General features: G+C 46.7%; 1 protein-coding gene across 2 annotated transcripts in view; it reads left to right on the forward strand.

Moving 5' to 3' along the window:
• The window catches only part of LNX1 (ligand of numb-protein X 1), a 186,065-nt gene that overhangs the window by 67,623 nt on the left and 99,338 nt on the right, over nt 1-19,104 (forward strand). For both annotated transcript variants that reach the window (XM_045474036.1, XM_045474034.1), the window contains exon 4: nt 11,051-11,536. In XM_045474036.1, the coding sequence (XP_045329992.1) occupies nt 11,145-11,536 (392 nt within the window). In that variant the 5' untranslated portion in view covers nt 11,051-11,144. The remainder of the gene's footprint in view (nt 1-11,050; nt 11,537-19,104) is intronic.

Here is a 19,104-nt window from a genome sequence, read left to right on the forward strand (position 1 = left end):
GTCTCTCTCTCTCTCAATAATAAATAAACGTTAAAAAAGAAAAAAGAATGGAACAGTCTAAATGGCTGCCATCCCAGCCCATTTTCCATTTCCTTAAGCTACGGAGAGAAGTGTTGGTGTGGATCGTTGGGGATATTTCCCTCAGTCCTGGGAGAATGCCCCTAGAAATACGTAGCCTTCTGGGTTACTTTCCCAAGGCTGCTGTAACAAATCACCATAAACCCGGTGGCTTAAAACAACAAAATTTATTCTCTTGCATTTCTGGAGGCCAGAGGTTTGAAAGGAAGGTATTGGCAGAAACTCACTTCCTCAAAAGGCTTCAGGGAAGAATCCTCCCTTGCTTCTTCCAGCTTCTGGTACCTCCAGGCATTCCAAGGCCTGTGGCTGCATAACCGTGATCTCTGCCTGTCTTCCTATCACCGTCTCCTGTGTGTGTGTTCTCTTCATCTGTGTCTTATGAAGACACTTGTCATAGGATTTAAGGTAATTTAGATAATCCAGGATGATCTCATCTCAAGGTTCTTAATGACATCTTCAAAGACCTTTATTTAATTAAAGTCACATTCACAGTTTTTGGAGGTTAGGACAGGGCCATATCTTTTGGGGGGGGGCATCATTTTACCTGCTATACCCCCTAACTGGCACTTACATATGCAGGCTCCTCCCACTACTCATGGAGTGATTCCCTGTCTGTGTGGAGGCTGAAATATTGGTCATTAAATAGGTAAGGGGAGTTAGAATTGACACCACTTAGCACCATTTATTTCTACGTTCAAGGCACAGTAGTGTTTTATGTTTTAAAGACCTATTGAGTGTTTTTGGTCAATAGCCTGATGTATCTACAAAAGCAAATCAGTAACGGCTGTCCTCCATTGCTTTTAAAGACAAGTAGTATCCTGGTTAAGAAACAACCGCTCCACTGAACCACTAAACCACAACTGGATAAGTGTCCACTTCCAGCTGTCATGTTTTCCAAGGGACTTTAACAAACTAGCGAGTACCCTGGGCGGACCCTGTACCCTGGGTCGACTCCCCAGGAAGACAACGGAAAGAACCAGAGACAAAAAGAAGAGACAGGAGAGAAACCACCCATCCTCTCTTTAATTCGGGGTGGCTGCCATGTTTAGAGGGAGTGACTGTGATCTGTGTCACACGGCAAGGTCAAGGTAACAAAAGGAAAGCATTCAGCTGTTGGGAAGCTGATGAGCTCCCCATCACTGTAGGTGTTTCAGGCAGAAGCTGGTAGGCCAGCTCACAGCCACGTTGTAAAGAGGATTCCTATACTTGGGGAGAAGCTAAGATTCTTACCCAACTCAAAGTCCTGTGATTTCTTCAAAGGTAGTTCTAAAATCTCAAAGACAGATCATCATGTGACCAAACACTAGTGTGTGTATTTCTCTTCCTCGGCTGGGGGATTTGCTCACATTCTTCCCCTACCTTGATTTCTTCCCACTTGTCCATATACCATGAAGTTTGATGATGTGCCCTGAGGCCTAACTAGTCCATGAACTTTCCCGGCCATTCCGGGTCACATTATACTGTTCTCTTGTCTCTTTGTCTCCAAAACTTGTCCCTGGCTCCTATTTGGGGGGGGATCATACCCCTTGCCATACTCAATATGTACTTTTTTTGCAGTGCTTTCGTATTTTTTTTCTATATGTAAGTTCCATTTTTCTAATTAGACTTACACTCACTGAGGATAACATTGAATTCCCTAAGGTGTAGCAGGATTCTCGCACAGAGGGTCGGGATGCTGAGGCTTTTCTTTCCAGGAAACAACTTTATTCCTGCCGGCACCACTCCGTTGGGTTCGTACCCGAAGAACAGAGCCCTGAACGCCACATGGCATAGTTTTTTTATATATTTTCTGTTTCTTTGTCTCCCATAATGGTAACATACAAACACGTAGTCTGATTAACTGGTCGCATGACACAGGGTCCTGAGGGATGTTGTCAGGTATGTGTATAACCAGGTGGCCTTGAGGTGTTTTTTCTTTTTGCTTTCCTTAGGGAGGGGACCCTACCACAGTGGGAGCTCCCCCAGAATCTAAGACAAATGCCAGGCATATAATAGGGGATCAACGAACCTACATAGAATTGAAAAACAGCAGAAACAATGGTGAGAATTCAAATATCTTCCTTCACCTTGTCTTTCACTCTGTAAAACTTGGTTATCTGTTTTTAAAAAAATCCCGAATATGTTTTTCAGCCTTGAGTGGAAGAATGTCAGCTTGCTTCCCCACGTTTCTCCTCTGAAATTATGTCTTCCCAGGATCCTATGGCGCTTCTTTGCATGAACAGAACCCTTGGTTAACACAAAATACCCTGCCTTCATTTTTGTTGTTGGCAGGGGGTCAGCTCCATCTCACCATGTTGATAGACCAGGAAACGAAAGGACATCTTTTCTGGGACAGAGTTCTTACAAAGAAACCCAAGTATGAAAGGGGTGCCATGACACCCAGGGGAAAGGCAGTAAATCTTTAGTCAAGGGAGACAAAGCTCTTCTCCAACCAGCTTGTAAAAATCTTCCCTGGGCTTCTAGAACTTGTATCTGATTGGCTAGCCACTTGGGACGCTTTTCACTTAACTGCTTTTCTTGTTCTTCCCACTTCCTGACTATCTACGTTCTCAGTCATTGACTCCAGACACGGTCTCCTTTTAGTTCAACTCTCCTTTAATTTCCTGAAGATATTTCGACCTCTTTAAAGACCACTTTATATATTTGTCCTTTCTAGTGGTGGCAACACTATGCAGGCAAGTATCTTTCAGTGATCCAATTAATGAATTGCTTACTCCCTCTTGGGGATCGTTGATTTAGATATTAAGTAGATTCAGAACCAACCCTGACCTTTGCAGCAGTCCATAGGCACCTGCCTTCTTTGTGTTCTCTCTCCTTTTCCTCTGCAAGGTATATGACCCCCCTGCCTCCTCAGCGCCCACTTCAAACCCTCGTAAGTTCAAAGACAGTTTTTATTTCATGTGTGACCGTTTTAATTCAGGTCACTAAAGCACTTAATGCCTCCCTATTACTGATGTGTCTGTAAGCTAAGGAATAGCCCACAGAGCATTCGTCCATCCTCTTATTTATAAAAAAATGGTATTTATAAAAAAATCGATGGCACGTTATTGATATCTCCAAGTTGCACACAGTTTATCTATAAAGTGTAATTATAAATGTACTTTGTTTAATAGACGAAGAGCTTGCCCTAACTTTGACAATTGCTTTCCCTCCAATAATCTAATTTAGGAGTTCCAGCCAGTGCCAGGGCAGCGGTTAGACAAATACGCCCACAGATAATTGTTTAGAAAGAGAATGAGGCCATCGACGTGAAGAATTTACCAGCACTATTCCATTTGATTCCCACATGAGTGTATTTCTGGTCTTCACAGGCCAGGATGAGGTTCCTGAATGACTGGGATCTCTGTGCTGAGGTGTGGCCTCAGTGACCAGCGTGAACCAAGTTCTGAACCAGCCTGCATAGCTTCATCCAAATTGCAAAGCATCATCAACGACAAAACACCTTCCGCTCAGTTTCTAGAACCTAAAAGTTACTTCAGAAATCATCTGGTGTAGGGGTTCTCAGTCTTTATGTGTTTTTTTTTTTTTTTTAATTTTTATTTATTTTGAGAGAGAGCGTGCGCGAGTGGGGGGGGGGGCGGGGCACAGAAAGAGGGAGACACAGAATCCAAAGCAGGCTCCAGGCTCCGAGCTGTCGGCACACAGCCCAACGCGGGGCTCGAACTTGGGAACAGTGAGATCATGACCTAGGCCAAAGTCAGATGCTTAACCAACCAAGCCCCCCGGGCGCCCCCTCAGTCTTTATGTGTTTGTGTAAAACATTAGGGTTGGGGGAAGGGATTAGGAGATTTTGAAAAAAAACATGAAATAAGCCAGCAAAAATTAGGAAGCAAACACAGCGAGGGTAGGGCAGAGCCCCACGCTGTTTACATAGTGGTGGTGGCCTTGCTGGAGAGACTGTTTGTGTCACTTGACTGATAGACGCTCAAAACAGTGCTCTTACGGGATCCAGTCATCCAGTGATCATTTTGGGGCCTGGCTTCAGATTACACTTTTTTCTTCTTGTTTGAAATCTTCCTCCTTTGTATGAGCCCTCAGTGACTGCTCAGCTGACAGTGCCAGGTGACTAGGACACCTCCTCAGACACTTTCCTTTTCTGGTACTTGTGCACCAGTCCTTTTTGCTTTTTCTTCTCTTCTCTTCTCTTCTCTTCTCTTCTCTTCTCTTCTCTTCTCTTTCCTTTCTTCTTCCTTCCTTCCTTCCTTCCTTCCTTCCTTCCTTCCTTCCTTCCTTTCCTTTCCTTTCCTTTCCTTTCCTTTCCTTTCCTTTCCTTTCTGAGGATCATCCAGAGCTTTAGGACTTTGAGTTCATCTCATGGCCCTTCCATTGGCTGCCCGTGGCCTGTCGCTTTTTTAACTTTTTCATTTATTACTGAATGTCAGTGACAGTTAATCGATGTTGTGTTCTGGATGGGAAAAAAAAATTGTCTCCGATTTGCCATTTGTTTAAATGGTTTCCATGTCTCTTTTCTCGTGTTCATTTTGTCAGTACATTCTAGATCACCATTTATCAAAATATAGGAATGCTTATAAACAAATGGGAGACTCCCAAACCTCAAATACCACTCATTCTTGGGATTGGGTTATACACTGAGGATTCCAATACCAAACTGTTTAGCCACGGAGGAATTTCTGTTTATATAAATCCACCTAATACCACTAAATATCTTTGCGTTTTCTAAACTGTGTCCCTAGCTGCTACTTTTATACTTTATTACCCTGGATTTTTTTTTTTTTTTTTTTCCTTCTCGGTGCTCAAGAATTGCTAATAGCTTTCTCCAGGCCTCAGGGCGGTGTCTCAGTCTTGCAGCAGGGCAGATCAGCAATGACAGCAATGGCCTTCTACTGCCACCAAGAAAGCAGACACAGTCCTAGGCTCTGAGTGCCGTTACTCCATTCCACTATATCCTAGAGTTTTGGGGCTCATTCTACCCATACCTCGTAGGAGGGACACTGAATAATCTGGAAAGTTGCAGAGGATGGTCAGCTTCGCAGAGTATATGGAAACTTGAAAGAATGCCACATAGCCCAAGGCCGCTGGCCCCGGGGGAGGAAAAAGGTGTCTTCCAACTATTAAAGGACTTAAGGAATTTGATATATTCTAAGTAGCTCCTGGGATACATCTGGCACCCATGGAGGAGTTGGTGAGTTCTAGAGAGGGATTTTTTTTTTTCTTTTTAAATTTTTTTTTTTTCAACGTTTATTTATTTTTGGGACAGAGAGAGACAGAGCATGAATGGGGGAGGGGCAGAGAGAGAGGGAGACACAGAATTGGAAACAGGCTCCAGGCTCTGAGCCATCAGCCCAGAGCCCGACGCGGGGCTCGAACTCACGGACCGCGAGATCGTGACCTGGCTGAAGTCGGACGCTTAACCGACTGCGCCACCCAGGCGCCCCTTTTTTTTCTTTTTAGAGGGGCAAATTTTTGCTCTGTATATGGACTGTCCCCCCTAGTAGTTAGAGCTCTCCAAAGCAGGATGATCTATTTTATAAGGTAATGAAGGCCTGTTTCATTTAGGGACCTTCTCTCAAGGCTCCCTTTCAACACCAAGAATCTATGGCTCAATGTTTCGTCTTTCTCAAGGTTAAAGTCCCGATGTGGGGCACACTGCCATGGACTGTAAGATGAATTCTTTTTGATAATATGAAGTCCCATTACTATTGTTGTAAAAGTGTGACTCATGCAGCCATCCAGGAGAAGCTCTGGAGTCAAGTCTTGTCCTTGGAGTAAGAAGAAACTGCGACATTGTCAGCGCAGCCTGCCAAGGGATATGGTTATCCATTGCCTTTCCAGTGCAGTATATGGTTTATCAAGGTCACTTGGGGTAACCATCTTTTATAAAGCCAGTGTGCATTTAAAGGAGAATTAGAACAGTAGCGCACCAGGGACTCCATTGTTCTGGTAGGTTATTTCATGCAGACAATTTTCCGTTTCCAAACAGGTTGTACCCCAAGGGCTGTTCTTAAGACTACTGGATTTTTAGTGCAGGTGACCGTATACATATGCCCTCTAACGACCTTCTTTGCTTGCAGACAGCGCCGACTCACTTTGCTCTGGAATGCATCTCTGGTGTCAGCCACCGAAGTTTCAGAATTTGAAAGTTAGGTGGAAGAACTTCTGTACAAGTGTCGGGCGTGACCACAAAGTGGCGGGGAAAGGAAGCAGGGATTAAGGACAGAGATGGAGATTTTGAGTTTTCCTGGCACTTCTCACCACTGCGTTGGTAGGCCACCTGTATGTCTAAAAGTCATCTTGGGCCTCTATTGCACCCCAAATCACAGGAAAGACAGAAAAGATGGTTCCTAAGCCACCATAGGGGTCTACTGAGGAAGTGTAAGATTTTCATCCCCACTCCTACCCAGCCCCCTATATACACCCAAGGAGGAAATCTACTTCCCTTCTCTTTCTCCAAATTGCAAAAACGCCAGGGCCAGAAGTGCCGCGGGCTGGGACACTCAGTAACAGATGGACTCAGCTAACAAGCCCTGTCGCTGACATTTGGAAGGAAAAATCGTTTACCTTTCAAGCCTTAATGAGCTTTGATCATTTCTTCTCAGTTCATGTCTTAAAAACATGATACATCATACAGGTTTATAAGATGTAAACTGGAAATAGGAAACCTTGCATAAATAATGTTCATGGTATTTTTTTATTTTTAAAAATTTGTTTAAGTCTATTTTGAGAGAGATGGGGGCAGCACGAGTGGGGGAGGGGCAGAGACAGAGGGTGAGAGAGAGGATCCCAAGCAGGCTCCACACTGTCAGCTCAGAGCCCAAGGCAGGGCTTGAACCCACGAAGCCATGAGATTATGACCTGAGCCAAAACCAAGAGTCAGACACTCAACCAACTGAGCCACCCAGGTGCCCATTAATCATAATTTTTCTTTTTTTTTTTTTAAGCGTATTTATTTTTGAGAGAGAAAGAGAAAGAGGGGACAGGGGAGGGGAAGAGGGAGAGGGAGAGAGGACAGAAAAATCCCAGGCAGGCTCTGCACCATCAGCTCAGAGCCCAAGGTGAGTGAGGCTCAAACCCACGAACCGTGAGATCATGACCTGAGCCGAAACCACGAGTGGGACACTTGACCAACTGAACCATCCAAGCACCCCATTAGTCATATTTTTAAAAGCCTACCTAGTTCTTTCTTTAGAGCCCAGACTGCTTTTTTGCTTTTTTTGGCCAATTATCTCATAATCTGTGTCTATTCATATAGGCTTTATTTAGTCTAAAGCAAAGTTGGAAAATACCAACAGCAGTGTTTACGCTAATATTATGTTAAGGATCTGGTGTACTCGTATGGGCAAGTGCCAGGGAATTCAAATTTCTCTCAGAAAAACAGGAAAGGAAAGAAAAAAGAATTGGGGCTGGAAGCTAGAACCTGCCGGTTTTGTTTACCTGTTCCATTCATTTAGTGTCCACCATTTTGGCACTCAGTAAAGTCAAAGAAAATTTTTAATCAGAGCCTTGGAAAAACCTATTAGCAATGGTCCTAAAGAGATTTTTAAACCCAATTTCCTGGGGCTCTTCTATTTGCTTAGTTGCATTGCAACGAAGTCATGATGATGGGGGGGGGGGGGAGGGGGGGGAGGGAAGATGCATGGCCACAATGTAGCAAAATAGGAACAGAAACTAGAGTCAGAACCATTTCTTGGTTTGTTTCTTTTTTGGTGTAACTGGCAAGGTACTGACGTGTCACACACTTCAGCTTCCTCATCTGTTAAATGAAAACAAACAAAGGGCACCTGGGTGGCTCAATCAGTCGAGCGTCAGACTACGGCTCTGGTCATGCTCTTGCGTCTGTGAGTTCGAGCCCCGCGTCGGGCTCTGTGCTGACAGCTTGGAGCCTGGAGCCTGCTTCAGATTCTGTGTCTCCCTCTCTCTCTGCCCCTCCCCTGCTCATGCTCTGTGTGTCTCTCTCTGTCAAAAATAAATAAACACTAAAACAATTTTTTTTTTTAATGAAAATGAACAAAACCCAACAACCCTGGGGATTTGTGTGGATTAAAAAACATACTGTATACAAGGCCCCCAAGTACAGTGCCGGGCACATGGTAAATGCTCAAAACTTGTCAGAAAGCAAAGAAAAAAAGATTCTCCCAAAAGCCAACTGCCCCAAACAAAGCAAAACCCTCTGCTTTATTAGCACAGAATCCTCTGTGCTGAAACTGTTTCTGAAAGAGATTTTATGGTATCGATCTGGTGGCTTGCTTTTTTTTTTTTTTTTTTAAACTAGGGTTCTTCTAACAATATTATAAGGAAATTGATGTGTCAGAGACATAAAAATGGAGCTGGGACTGGGTGGGGTGGAGAAGTGGGCAAATCTCTACCCCACCTGCCTTCCTTCCGTCCCTCCCATGGAAGGCTCTCAGGCACCTGCCACTTTCTAGAACACAGTCTGAAAACCAAAGATCTGGTCCAGTCCCACCATTTCGCCCATAAAGGCATGGCCCAGAAATGTGAAGTTGTTTTTTCAGTGGTAAGACCAGAGCGACAGCTGCATTCCTATCACTTTTCAGTATAGCACAGGGAGGAGGAATGGAGAGGACCCAAACACGTGGGAAGATTTGACAAAACTCTTGTCAAAGTTCAAAATATGTGAACTTTTTTTTTTTTTTTCCTCTAGTGGATGATAATCTTTCGGGTGGCCTGTTTCCGTTTTCATGTTTATTTTGGGGCTGTTTTTCATGCCACTTAAAGCATTTCCTGTGTGGTTCCAGTACCTTCTATCAGCCTGAGGACGAATAGCAGCTGTGTATGTTTCCATGAAATTTGACTAGAAACCACTTCACCCCCTTCTGCACTCTCTACCTTAGTCTTCTGTGTTCTCTTTTGATGCTAAATCAAATGCTATGATCTAAGTGTTTTCACATTCAGGGCATTTTACTTCAACCTTGGGACCAGAGTGTTCTTACAGGCACATTAGCCCAGGACAGAAATGTAAACACGAAGCTGAGCCACTGAAAGCTTGAAGTGCATGTATTTTCTTTTGGAGATAAGGCTGTGCTCCTACAAACAACCTTGGACTTAATTTGGAAAAGAAAAAAGATATAACAGTTTATGACTCTGCTGTGCCATATTTCCAAATGCAGCTAGTTTCCTGTTAGGTTACTCATGTGTCTTTATGCTCCTGTGGAACGCTTGACGTCTTTTCGTTTACTTCCCAAAATGAAGAACGTTGAAGGGGGGTGGGGGAGGGCGCAGGATTTTTATTTTTATTTTTAAGTAGGCTGCACAGCCAGCGCAGAGCCCAACGCGAGGCCTGAACTCAGGACCCTGAGATCAAGACTCAGATGCTTCATTCACTGAACCACCAGGGGACTCCATGGGGTTCTTAATCCTCAAGAGAGATGACCCAGGGTCACCTCGCGCACATTTCCGGTTACTTGTGCCGTCTGCGTGCCCTGGACTGGTGACCCCACGAGAGCAGCAGCGTGTTTTTAAAGCTCTCTTGAAGGTCTCCTCCACACCCAGCTTACTACCTAGCTCAGAGCTGGTGCTCGAAAAACATTTATGGAATGATTCCAAGAGACATCCTAGGTGTTAATCGGGAACGTTAAAAACTCCATCATTTTGGGGCGCCTGGGTGGCGCAGTCGGTTAAGCGTCCGACTTCAGCCAGGTCACGATCTCGCGGTCCGTGAGTTCGAGCCCCGCGTCGGGCTCTGGGCTGATGGCTCAGAGCCTGGAGCCTGTTTCCGATTCTGTGTCTCCCTCTCTCTCTGCCCCTCCCCCGTTCATGCTCTGTCTCTCTCTGTCCCAAAAATAAATAAACGTTGAAAAAAAAAATAAAAAATTTTTTAAAAACTCCATCATTTAGACACCTATACGAGAGGAAAATCCATAGTGTGATAGTATTCTGGTTTGAAATATACATCTGATTAAATAAAAGAGTACTGTTAAAATGGAACAAAAAGACCCCTTATAGGAACTATAGCTTTCAATTTCTAGGTCAAGGGAGCTAGACTAGAATGAATGCAGTAACAAATACATGTAAAAATAGTAACTAATATTGGGGCACCTGGGTGGCTCAGTCGGTTAAGTGTCAGACCTCAGCTCCGGTCGTGATTCAAGCCCTGTGGGTTCAAGCCCGGCGTAGGGCTCTGTGCTGACAGCTCAGAGCCTGGAGCCTGCTTTGGATTCTGTGTCTCCCTCTCTCTCTCTCTGCCTCTCCTCCAGTCGTCTCTCAAAAATGAATAAAAGTTAACAAATTTTAAAAGAAATAGTAGCTAATATTGACTGAGCATGTACTATATTCCAGATATGATGCTGAGAGCTCTCTGTCGCGTATCTTGTGCAATCCTCACAATAGTCCTATGAGGCCGGCTATTGTTATCCTCATTTTCCAGGATTAAATCGCTGGCCCACAGCGGTGGTGGGATTTGAACCCAGGCGATACAGCTGGAGAGCCCACATAACTGCCAAATGCCCGATTGAATGAATGAAATGCATATGGAGGAAAACATGCTCTCACCACAGTAAAAACGCTACGGACTCCCCAGTTCTCGGTTCTTCTGACGAGAGTTGAAGGCTCTGATGTCCTACCTTCTCTGAGTTTTAGAGAAAGTTGGGAGGAAAGATAAGAAAAAGCCATTAGAGTGTTCACTGTTTTTCTTCTTGTCCCGACCTGACAGAGCAACTTCTAAATCTCTAATTTATAGTCTATATAACTTATGGTCTAATTTAATTTTACTAACAATTTATATCTCTGGGGATTTCCCGGATAGTCCCCGATGGTTTTTACCACCCAGCGCGAGGATGTTAAAGGCCAACGTTATTCCCACCAGGATGGATGGTAAACTGAGGCATAAGGAGGCCAAGTCACTTGCCCAAGGTCATGTCAGTCACCAGAGGGGGCAGTGAGCCCTGGCCTTCTGAATCCCAGCTCAGTCCCCCGCCCGCGGGCGGCAGGGTGTCAAGTCCATTGCTTAGTCTCCAGTCTCATGAAAACGAAGATCAGCTGTCTTGTTCTCTTTTAGGTCTGTGGATGGCTCTTGGAAGATCGTGATTTTCTCCGGAGGAAATACTGTTGCCCTGGGCTGGTTTCCTGCCATACTGTCTCCCAAGTTGACCATGAGCCAGCCAGACCCTGCCTGTCCCCCTGACCCCAGCTCTGCACCCCTGTGTGTGGTGTGTGGCCAAGCCCACTCCCCTGAGGAAAACCACTTCTACACCTACGCGGAAGATGTGGACGATGACCTCGTGTGCCACATCTGCCTGCAGGCTTTGCTGGACCCTCTGGACACTCCCTGTGGACACACCTATTGCACGCTCTGCCTCACCAGCTTCCTGGTGGAGAAGGACTTCTGCCCCGTGGATCGTAAGCCTGTGGTGCTGCAGCATTGCAAGAAGTCCAGCATCCTGGTCAACAAGCTTCTCAACAAGCTGCTGGTGACCTGCCCGTTCCCAGAGTACTGCACCGAGGTCCTGCAGCGCTGTGATCTCGAGCAGCACTTTCAGACAAGGTAGGGCCTCCCTGGTTGGCCAGCTCCGAGCAGCCCGCCCTCCCGGGGACAGCTGGCCTCACCTGCCTCCCAAGAGCAGGGCTGTCCTCGGGGCCGGGTGCTCCGCGAGATGCCATTTCTCTGTCTTCTTTTTTTGCAGCCAGGGCAAGCATCCGCTCAAAGGAAACCTATTAGGTGTTTATGACCGTGGTTCAGTGTGAGAGAACAGCCCGTGATAGAGTTGGGGTGTGCAGGTGTGTGTGTGTGGTGGGGGGCGGGGGGGGGGACTGTTTTCTCATGGTAACATATGCATGACATTCACCATTTTAACCAGTTTTAAGAGTACGGTTCAGTGGCATTTAAGTGCATTCACACAGTTGTGCAGCCATCACCACAATCCATTACCAGAACTTTGCTCACCTTCCAGAATCCAAACCATACCTATTAACCCCAGATTCGCCATTCCCTCCTGTCTGGCCCCTGATGACCACCATGCTGCTTTCTGTCTCGATGAATCTGACTGCTCTGGGAGCCTAAGAGAAGAGAAATCGTACGATATTTGTCCTTTTGTGGACTGGCTTGTTTCATATGGGTGCGTTCTGAAGTGTCAGAGATCCTGGAAAGGTCTGATGAGTAGCTTTCTCTGAGGCTCGTGGCCCCCAGAAGATTTCCTGATGGGCATTGCTTACCTTTTCACATCAGAAAAAAAATGTCTCCCAGTTTGGTCCATGATTCTTAAGATTTTTTCTGTATGGGAATTGACAAAGCCCACTGTTCTTTTTTTTTTTTTTTTTTTTTAAATTTTTTTTTTTTCAACGTTTATTTATTTTTGGGACAGAGAGAGACAGAGCATGAACGGGGGAGGGGCAGAGAGAGAGGGAGACACAGAATCGGAAACAGGCTCCAGGCTCTGAGCCATCAGCCCAGAGCCCGATGCGGGGCTCGAACTCACGGACCGCGAGATCGTGACCTGGCTGAAGTCGGACGCTTAACCGACTGCGCCACCCAGGCGCCCCAGCCCACTGTTCTTTAAGGAGATGTGAGGTATTGCCAACTGACTTTTAAAAGGAGAAACGTACAGGGGCGCCTGGGTGGCTCAGTCGGTTAAGCGTCCGACTTGGGCTCGGGTCATGATTTCGCGGTCCGTGAGTTCAAGCCCCGCATCGGGCTCTGTGCTGCCAGTTCGGAGCCTGGAGCCTGCTTCAGATTCTGTGTCTCCCTCTCTCTCTCTGCCCCTCCCCTGCTCACGGTCTCTCTCTCTCTCTCTCTCAAAAATGAATAAACATTGAAAAAAATAAGAATATAAAGGAGAAATGTAGAAAACTTCTGTCTTCCAGAGAATTTCTGCTAAATTTTCAGCCAGGGTACACACCGGTGGCAGAGCGATGGTGTGACCGCCCCTGCTGGTGGCGAGCAGCCGGTCCACTCCACTTATCTGCCTCTCATTGTGTCCACTTACACTGTCACATTCCTGGGCATTGCTGTGCGGATGGCCTCAGGGCAGCCCCGGGGTCTTGCTCCGCAGTGAGGTGCTCAGAACATTTCAGGTGGTTACGGGAGGATGAACAGTAATACCACAATTATTTTGTACGAGGAAATTTGGAAGCTGGTGTTTATCTTGGTTCCTTGGTCATGACGAGGGCAAGAGGTAGGTGCCGGTGTTTTTTTCGAAAGGTCACATACTTGAGGTTGTGAATCTGAGTGTTTTTCAGGACAGGCAGATTCTCTAACATAGAAGTTTGCATTGAGGGGGGCGTCTGGGCGGCTCAGTCGGTTAAGTGTTCGACTTCAGCTCAGATCATGATCTCGCGGTTTGTGAGTTCGAGCCCCGTGTCGGGCTCTGTGCTGACAGCTCAGAGCCTGGAGCCCGCTTCGGATTCTGTGTCTCCCTCTCTCTCTGCCCCTCCCTGCTCCCACTCTCTCTCTCTCTCTCTCTCTCTCAAAAATAAATAAACATTAAAAAAAAAAAAAGTTTGCATCCAGGGCAATGGCCTGGGCGTGATGCTTAGCACTTGGTTTCCATGCTAATTATCTCAGTGAACTCACTTTTCTTCCCAACACGTTGAGTGAAAGACATCTAACTTGGGTTTGCGGGTTGCCTCTGACCCTCTGTTGTTGCCATCTATTGTTGTTGCCTCTGTGGTTGGCATCTGAACTAGGGTGCCCTTCTCATTGCCCAGAAGGAGGTGTGGCCAGAGGAGAAGAGGGTGAGGGGGTCTATTTGTGACCTTTGCTGGAAGTTTGACCCGGGGAGGAGAGGCCCTGTCTGGAGGGAAGGGGTCTGGGGTAGGTCAAAGTGAGGCAGATGCTGACAGATGCTGGCACAGAGCCAGGGGCCAAGGCTGGGGCCATACTGGCTGAGGGAGGTGAGAAGCCGTGGAGAAAAGGGAGAGCTCCCTCTACACATCACATTCCCATGCTCCCAACATTTGCACCCCCTACCTTTGTGTTTGAGAGCTGTATGAGTTTCCTATCGCGGCTGTAACAAGTGATCACCAGCCCAGGGGCTTCAAGCCACGCGAATGTCTTATCTTAAGGTTCTGAGAGCCAGAAGTCCAGGGAGAGGTGCATTGGACTGACATCAGGTCAGAGAGGGCCAATTCTCTCTGGTTCTAGGAGAGAATCCCCTCCCTTGCCTTGCCTAGCTTCTGGAGGCTGCCTGCCTTCCCTGACCTGTGGCCTCATTCCCTACCTTCAAAGCCAGCAGTGTAGAATCTTCCAGTCTCTCTGCCTGCCTGTCTCTGCCTTTTGTCTCTTTCTCTCTCTCTCTGTGTCTCTTTCTTTCTGTCGATCTCTTTGTCTTTCTCTCTCTCTGTCTCTCTCTCCCTTTCTCTCTCCCCCCTCTCCCTCTTTCTCTTTCTTTCTTTCTCCCTTTCCCTCTGTCTCCCTCTTTCTTTCTTTCTTGCTTGCTTGCTTGCTTTCTGCCTCTCTCTCTCTCCCCATCTCCTCTTTCTGTCTGTCTGTCTGTCTGCCTCTCACTCCTCTGCTTCCATCATCACATCTCCCTCTGTGGCTTTGGCCTTCCTGCCTCCCTCTTCCAAGGACACTTGGCGACTACATTGGGCCCAGTTGGATAATCTACAATCATTTCTTCACCTGAAGATCCTTAAGTTAGTCAAATCTACAAAGTCCCTTTTGCCATGTTAAGGTAACATGTCCCCGGGTTCTGAGGATTGGGAGACGGCCGTCTGTGGGGAGAGGCCTTGTTCTGCCCCCCACGGGGGCTCCACAGGGGAGGGGTAAGAGAGTGGAGAGAGAAGGAAGGAAATGGAGGTGGTCTCTTGAAGGAACATGAAAACACAGCAGCTCTTCCTCACCTCCTCATCAAGAACTGGTTTGGGGCCAAGAGTACCCCCAAAACTCGGGGTGAGATGGCATACGGATGGGAGGGTGAGTTCACAACGGAAGTGGGGCAGCAGAAGGGCTGGGAAGGGGCAGTTGGGTCCTACGGGGCCTCCGGGAGCCCCTCAGCTGCCCAGACTGGGAATGGCCTTCACCTGCCCACACAGGCCGTGTGGCCCCCACACCACAAGAAGCCCAGGAAAAGGTCTGGACGAACCCTAAGCCGATAATGCTATGCAGGTGGGAAAACAACAGGAGGAAAGAACGCAAAACTGATTGAAATCACCTCTTCACACGGAGGCCTCAGAGTTTTTCACAGGCAGCCATCTGCAGCTCCCTGGGGAGAGGAAAACTCCCATGTGAGGGAGGTGAGGGCCTCAACACCCGTTCTTGATCTTCCCCCACACGTCGGCTCCCTAAGTAGGTTGAAACCAACATTTCCAAAAATATGTTGTATATATTAGTCATCAAATGCTTAATATACACTTCCGCCCCTCCTGCCCTCTGGCCGTCTGATTGGCAAGGGTTCGAATTGGAGCTAATCCAGGACTTGACTCTGGAGCCCTGTTAGGCGTTGGGCCAGCAACTGGGCTAGTGGACTATCTCTTCCTCTCCTCAGAAGGGATATTAAGATTAAGTCATTACTACTCTGGAGTCCTCCCCCCCCCTTTTTAAATTTTTTTTTAATGTTTATTTATTTTTGAGAGAGACAGACAGATAGAGTGCGAACCGGGGAGGGGCAGAGAGAGAGGGACACCAGAATCGGAAGCAGGCTCCAGGCTCTGAGCTGGCAGCACAGAGCCCCACGCGGGGCTCAAACTCACGAACCGTGAGATCGTGACCTGCGCCGCAATGGGACGCTTAACCCGCTGAGCCACCCAGGCGCCCCTGGAGTCCCTTTAATTGGGAAAAACCAAGAGGTGACCAGGAAGCAAATGTTTTCCTTATATATCCGTAGGAGACTTCCAGGTTGGTGGCTGTAGCTGCTTCACACATTGGTCCTAGAAGATAGCTTTGTTTATCAATTTTGCATCTCAATTTCAAGATTTCACATGCAATGAGTTTTAAAAAATATTATCTGGCCTGTGGCATTGTAATGAATATGAACGAGGCAGGCTCAGATCCTACCTCGTACGGAGAACTTAACTATAAATCTGGTTGAGGATTGCCGTATGACAGATGTGGACCCACACATTCCCTTCCAGCGGGTCCCAGTATGCTAACAGTCCCAGGCTTCATGGGCGAATCGGGACTTAGGTTTCTCTACCTACAAAATGGGCATTTATTTCAATTAGCTCCTTGAACACAAAGCTCTTCAGAAATGAGTCAATTTGGAATGTCACCATTGTCCCTCCAGAAAAGAAGGTATGGTAGAGAAATACTTCCAAATACTTCCCCTCCCACCCCGTCCCCCTCCCCCCCCCCCCCAACCTGAGCTGAGGTCTCTGTTCATGACCTGTCCAGAGGACCACTAATAATAGCAGGTGACCTGAGTCAGGAATGCAGGCAGGCAGCATCATGTCTTTAAACAAACGCTGCCTGTTTTCTCCAAAATTCGTGTCCTTTGTAAACATTATTATCCAGCCGCTTCAGACCCCGAGTTGAATGTAAACCCTTAAGTAAAACCTTTCGGATTGACTGTGGTTGTACACGGTTGCCTGCACCAGTAACTCCTTGGACAGCTGTTCCTGACTTCAGACGAGAGGGTTCTTCCATGAGAGTAAGCCCGAACCTGTGAGCTAATGTCTGGAATCTTCGGGCTAATTCCGTTGACCTCTGTCCTCTTAGACGCTTGCAGACTCCCCTCGCATGGGTCTACTGCAAAGAATTCCCCCGCGGGTGATACAGGCTTATGTTGAGTCAAGAGACAGCCTTCCTAACCAAGGACATTGACAGTGGATTTGGTAGAGGTGGTGCAGGGGCCAGTCCACTGCGTCTCTCTTGACCTGGATCAGTGACGGGGTGTGTGGGAATATAGCTGTTACTTCCTTGATGCTCCGTGGGTGTTGTCTTAGGCTCCAGACCACATCTTCCTTGTGTAATATCGTCATCTGCATGCATCATATTTATCAACGATCCACTGTAGGACAGGCCCGGAATGAGAGAAAAATCTATACACACCGTGATTTCTGCCTCTGAGGAAATGACCCTTTAAGAGTAGAGAAGTCGAAACCACACACACACACACACACACACACACACACACACACACACACATTGAATTGTTTCATGGGATAAGTGCCTCTGGCCTTTAGCTTCCTTCTTATGGAAGATAATAACAATGGGTGATAAGAAAGCTGAGTACTGGCAGGAACCAAGAGATCACTGTTCGATGTTTTGAAAACAGCCCTGCATGAAAATGCATATTTGGCCCAAGACTCACCTGACTGAAGGCTCCCTGGGTTTGTTGTTGTTGCTTTTGTTGTCGTTTTTAATTAAATTTGCGCCCAGAGTCCTGGAGTTTCTTCTCCAAAGACCGACCCTGCAGGTTCTCTTGACCTTTCCTCCTCTCAGGTGGCTCTTTCCTGTAGTTCGCCCGTGGAGCATGCGCACAGTGACTATCTGTAGTGTCCAGAAGATGGTGCTGCTGGAGGGAAGGTCTAGGGGAGTCTTACCCTACGGAAAGATGGGGAGGTTACGAGTCTCGTTGGTCATGTCAGCCAGGCTTGAGCTAGTCACCATAACTGTTTTGACATTCATTCTTCAAGTGACATTCCAGTCTTGAACCCAACTGTTGCCTGGCTCCTACCTGGCTGAGAGCTGCTCTCTTCACTCTCCCGGGCATGGAAGAAATGAGGCAATTGTCCTGCATTGCTCCCTGAGGGACCCATTGCTTTTCCATTATGCTCCAAGCAATCTGCTAAAGAAACAACATTCTCCTGGGCGCTCGTGCCCAGAAATCTTCTTTACATATTTCCTTTATTCCTGGACATTTATTATCTCTCTGTACAAACGCTTGACCCCTCCCGTGGCTCTTGGCACGTTTCAAGTCCTGAGATCCTTTTGTTTTGTTTTGCTGCTTTGCCTCTGATCAAGAAAGGTTGGTCCCAAAGTTGACTCTGTAACCATGTTGAATTTTATGTCATTCAGTATTTATTGAGCATCTGTTGTGTTCTAGGCACTATGGTGAGGCTATAATAGAGAACAAGACCAGTAGACTTCTGCCTTCAAGCAGTTCCTGGTTTAGTGAAGAGAAAAGAGACAGGAAAACAGGAGCTTATGGGTGATATCTGAGATGACATTTAAGGATAACTTAGCTGGGCAAAGGGGACAAGGATTAGGGTTAAGGCTATTTACTGGCAAGGTAGCTACAGAATATGGCCATTTGAAGGTGAGATTTCATCTGCGGGGGGTTGTGTTAGGATTGTAGCTGATGGCAGGTATCAGAAAATTGAAGTTACATTGGTTTCACTTTGTAAAAGCTTTATTTTTCTTATATAACAGCAAGTATGGGTGTAGGAAGTCCATGATTTGTATGATGTTATCATGATGCCATCAATAATCCAGGCTCTTTCGGCTTTGTGGATTAGCTTTCAGCCTCAACTTGTCACCTCTTGGTCCCCAAACGGCTGCCCAATCGCCAACATCACATCCAAGTTCCAGGCAGAAATAACCAGCTAGGAAGAACCAGGCAGGGAGGGCAAATTGACAATATGCATACTGAGACTTTTCCTTTAAAAAGCTTTCTGGGATGCCTCACCCAGTAATTTCTGCTTATGCCTCATTAGCCAGTATTGCGTTGTATGGCCACCCATCTGTGAGACAGGCTAAAGTGCATTACCACCGTGAGCTAAATGTAGGCTCCGTGAAAAGGAAGAAGAGAAGGTGAGATACTGGATAGGCAGCCAGCAGTTTTTGCAGTAGTGACATAGACAACCTCAAAAAATAATTCCTTTGTTTTTATATTGCATTCCTTGCCATTAATGGATTTTATTCTCTTGAAATGCAAGGAGGTAAAAGGGCAGACATCCTTCTTTTGTCACAGAGACTTGGAGGAACAATCTGACATGTCCAAGGTTATCAGAAATACAATCTAGCACACTATGAAACCCACAGCATTTATTATTTTCCAGGCTGTTCAGGAGCTGTGATCTATACAGCAGATCCCGGACACTCCAGAAAAGCATGTCCCGGGACTCTGTGAAACTCCATATTCAGGAACAGACTGTAACATTTCATGCCCCTAATAGTGTGGAAGGGAAGAAAGGACGAGAAGAACAAAGCCTCTGGGAGGTGGGCGCTGAGCT

Source organism: Leopardus geoffroyi, chromosome B1 (assembly GCF_018350155.1).
Source record: "Leopardus geoffroyi isolate Oge1 chromosome B1, O.geoffroyi_Oge1_pat1.0, whole genome shotgun sequence".
Classification (NCBI taxonomy): domain Eukaryota; kingdom Metazoa; phylum Chordata; class Mammalia; order Carnivora; family Felidae; genus Leopardus; species Leopardus geoffroyi.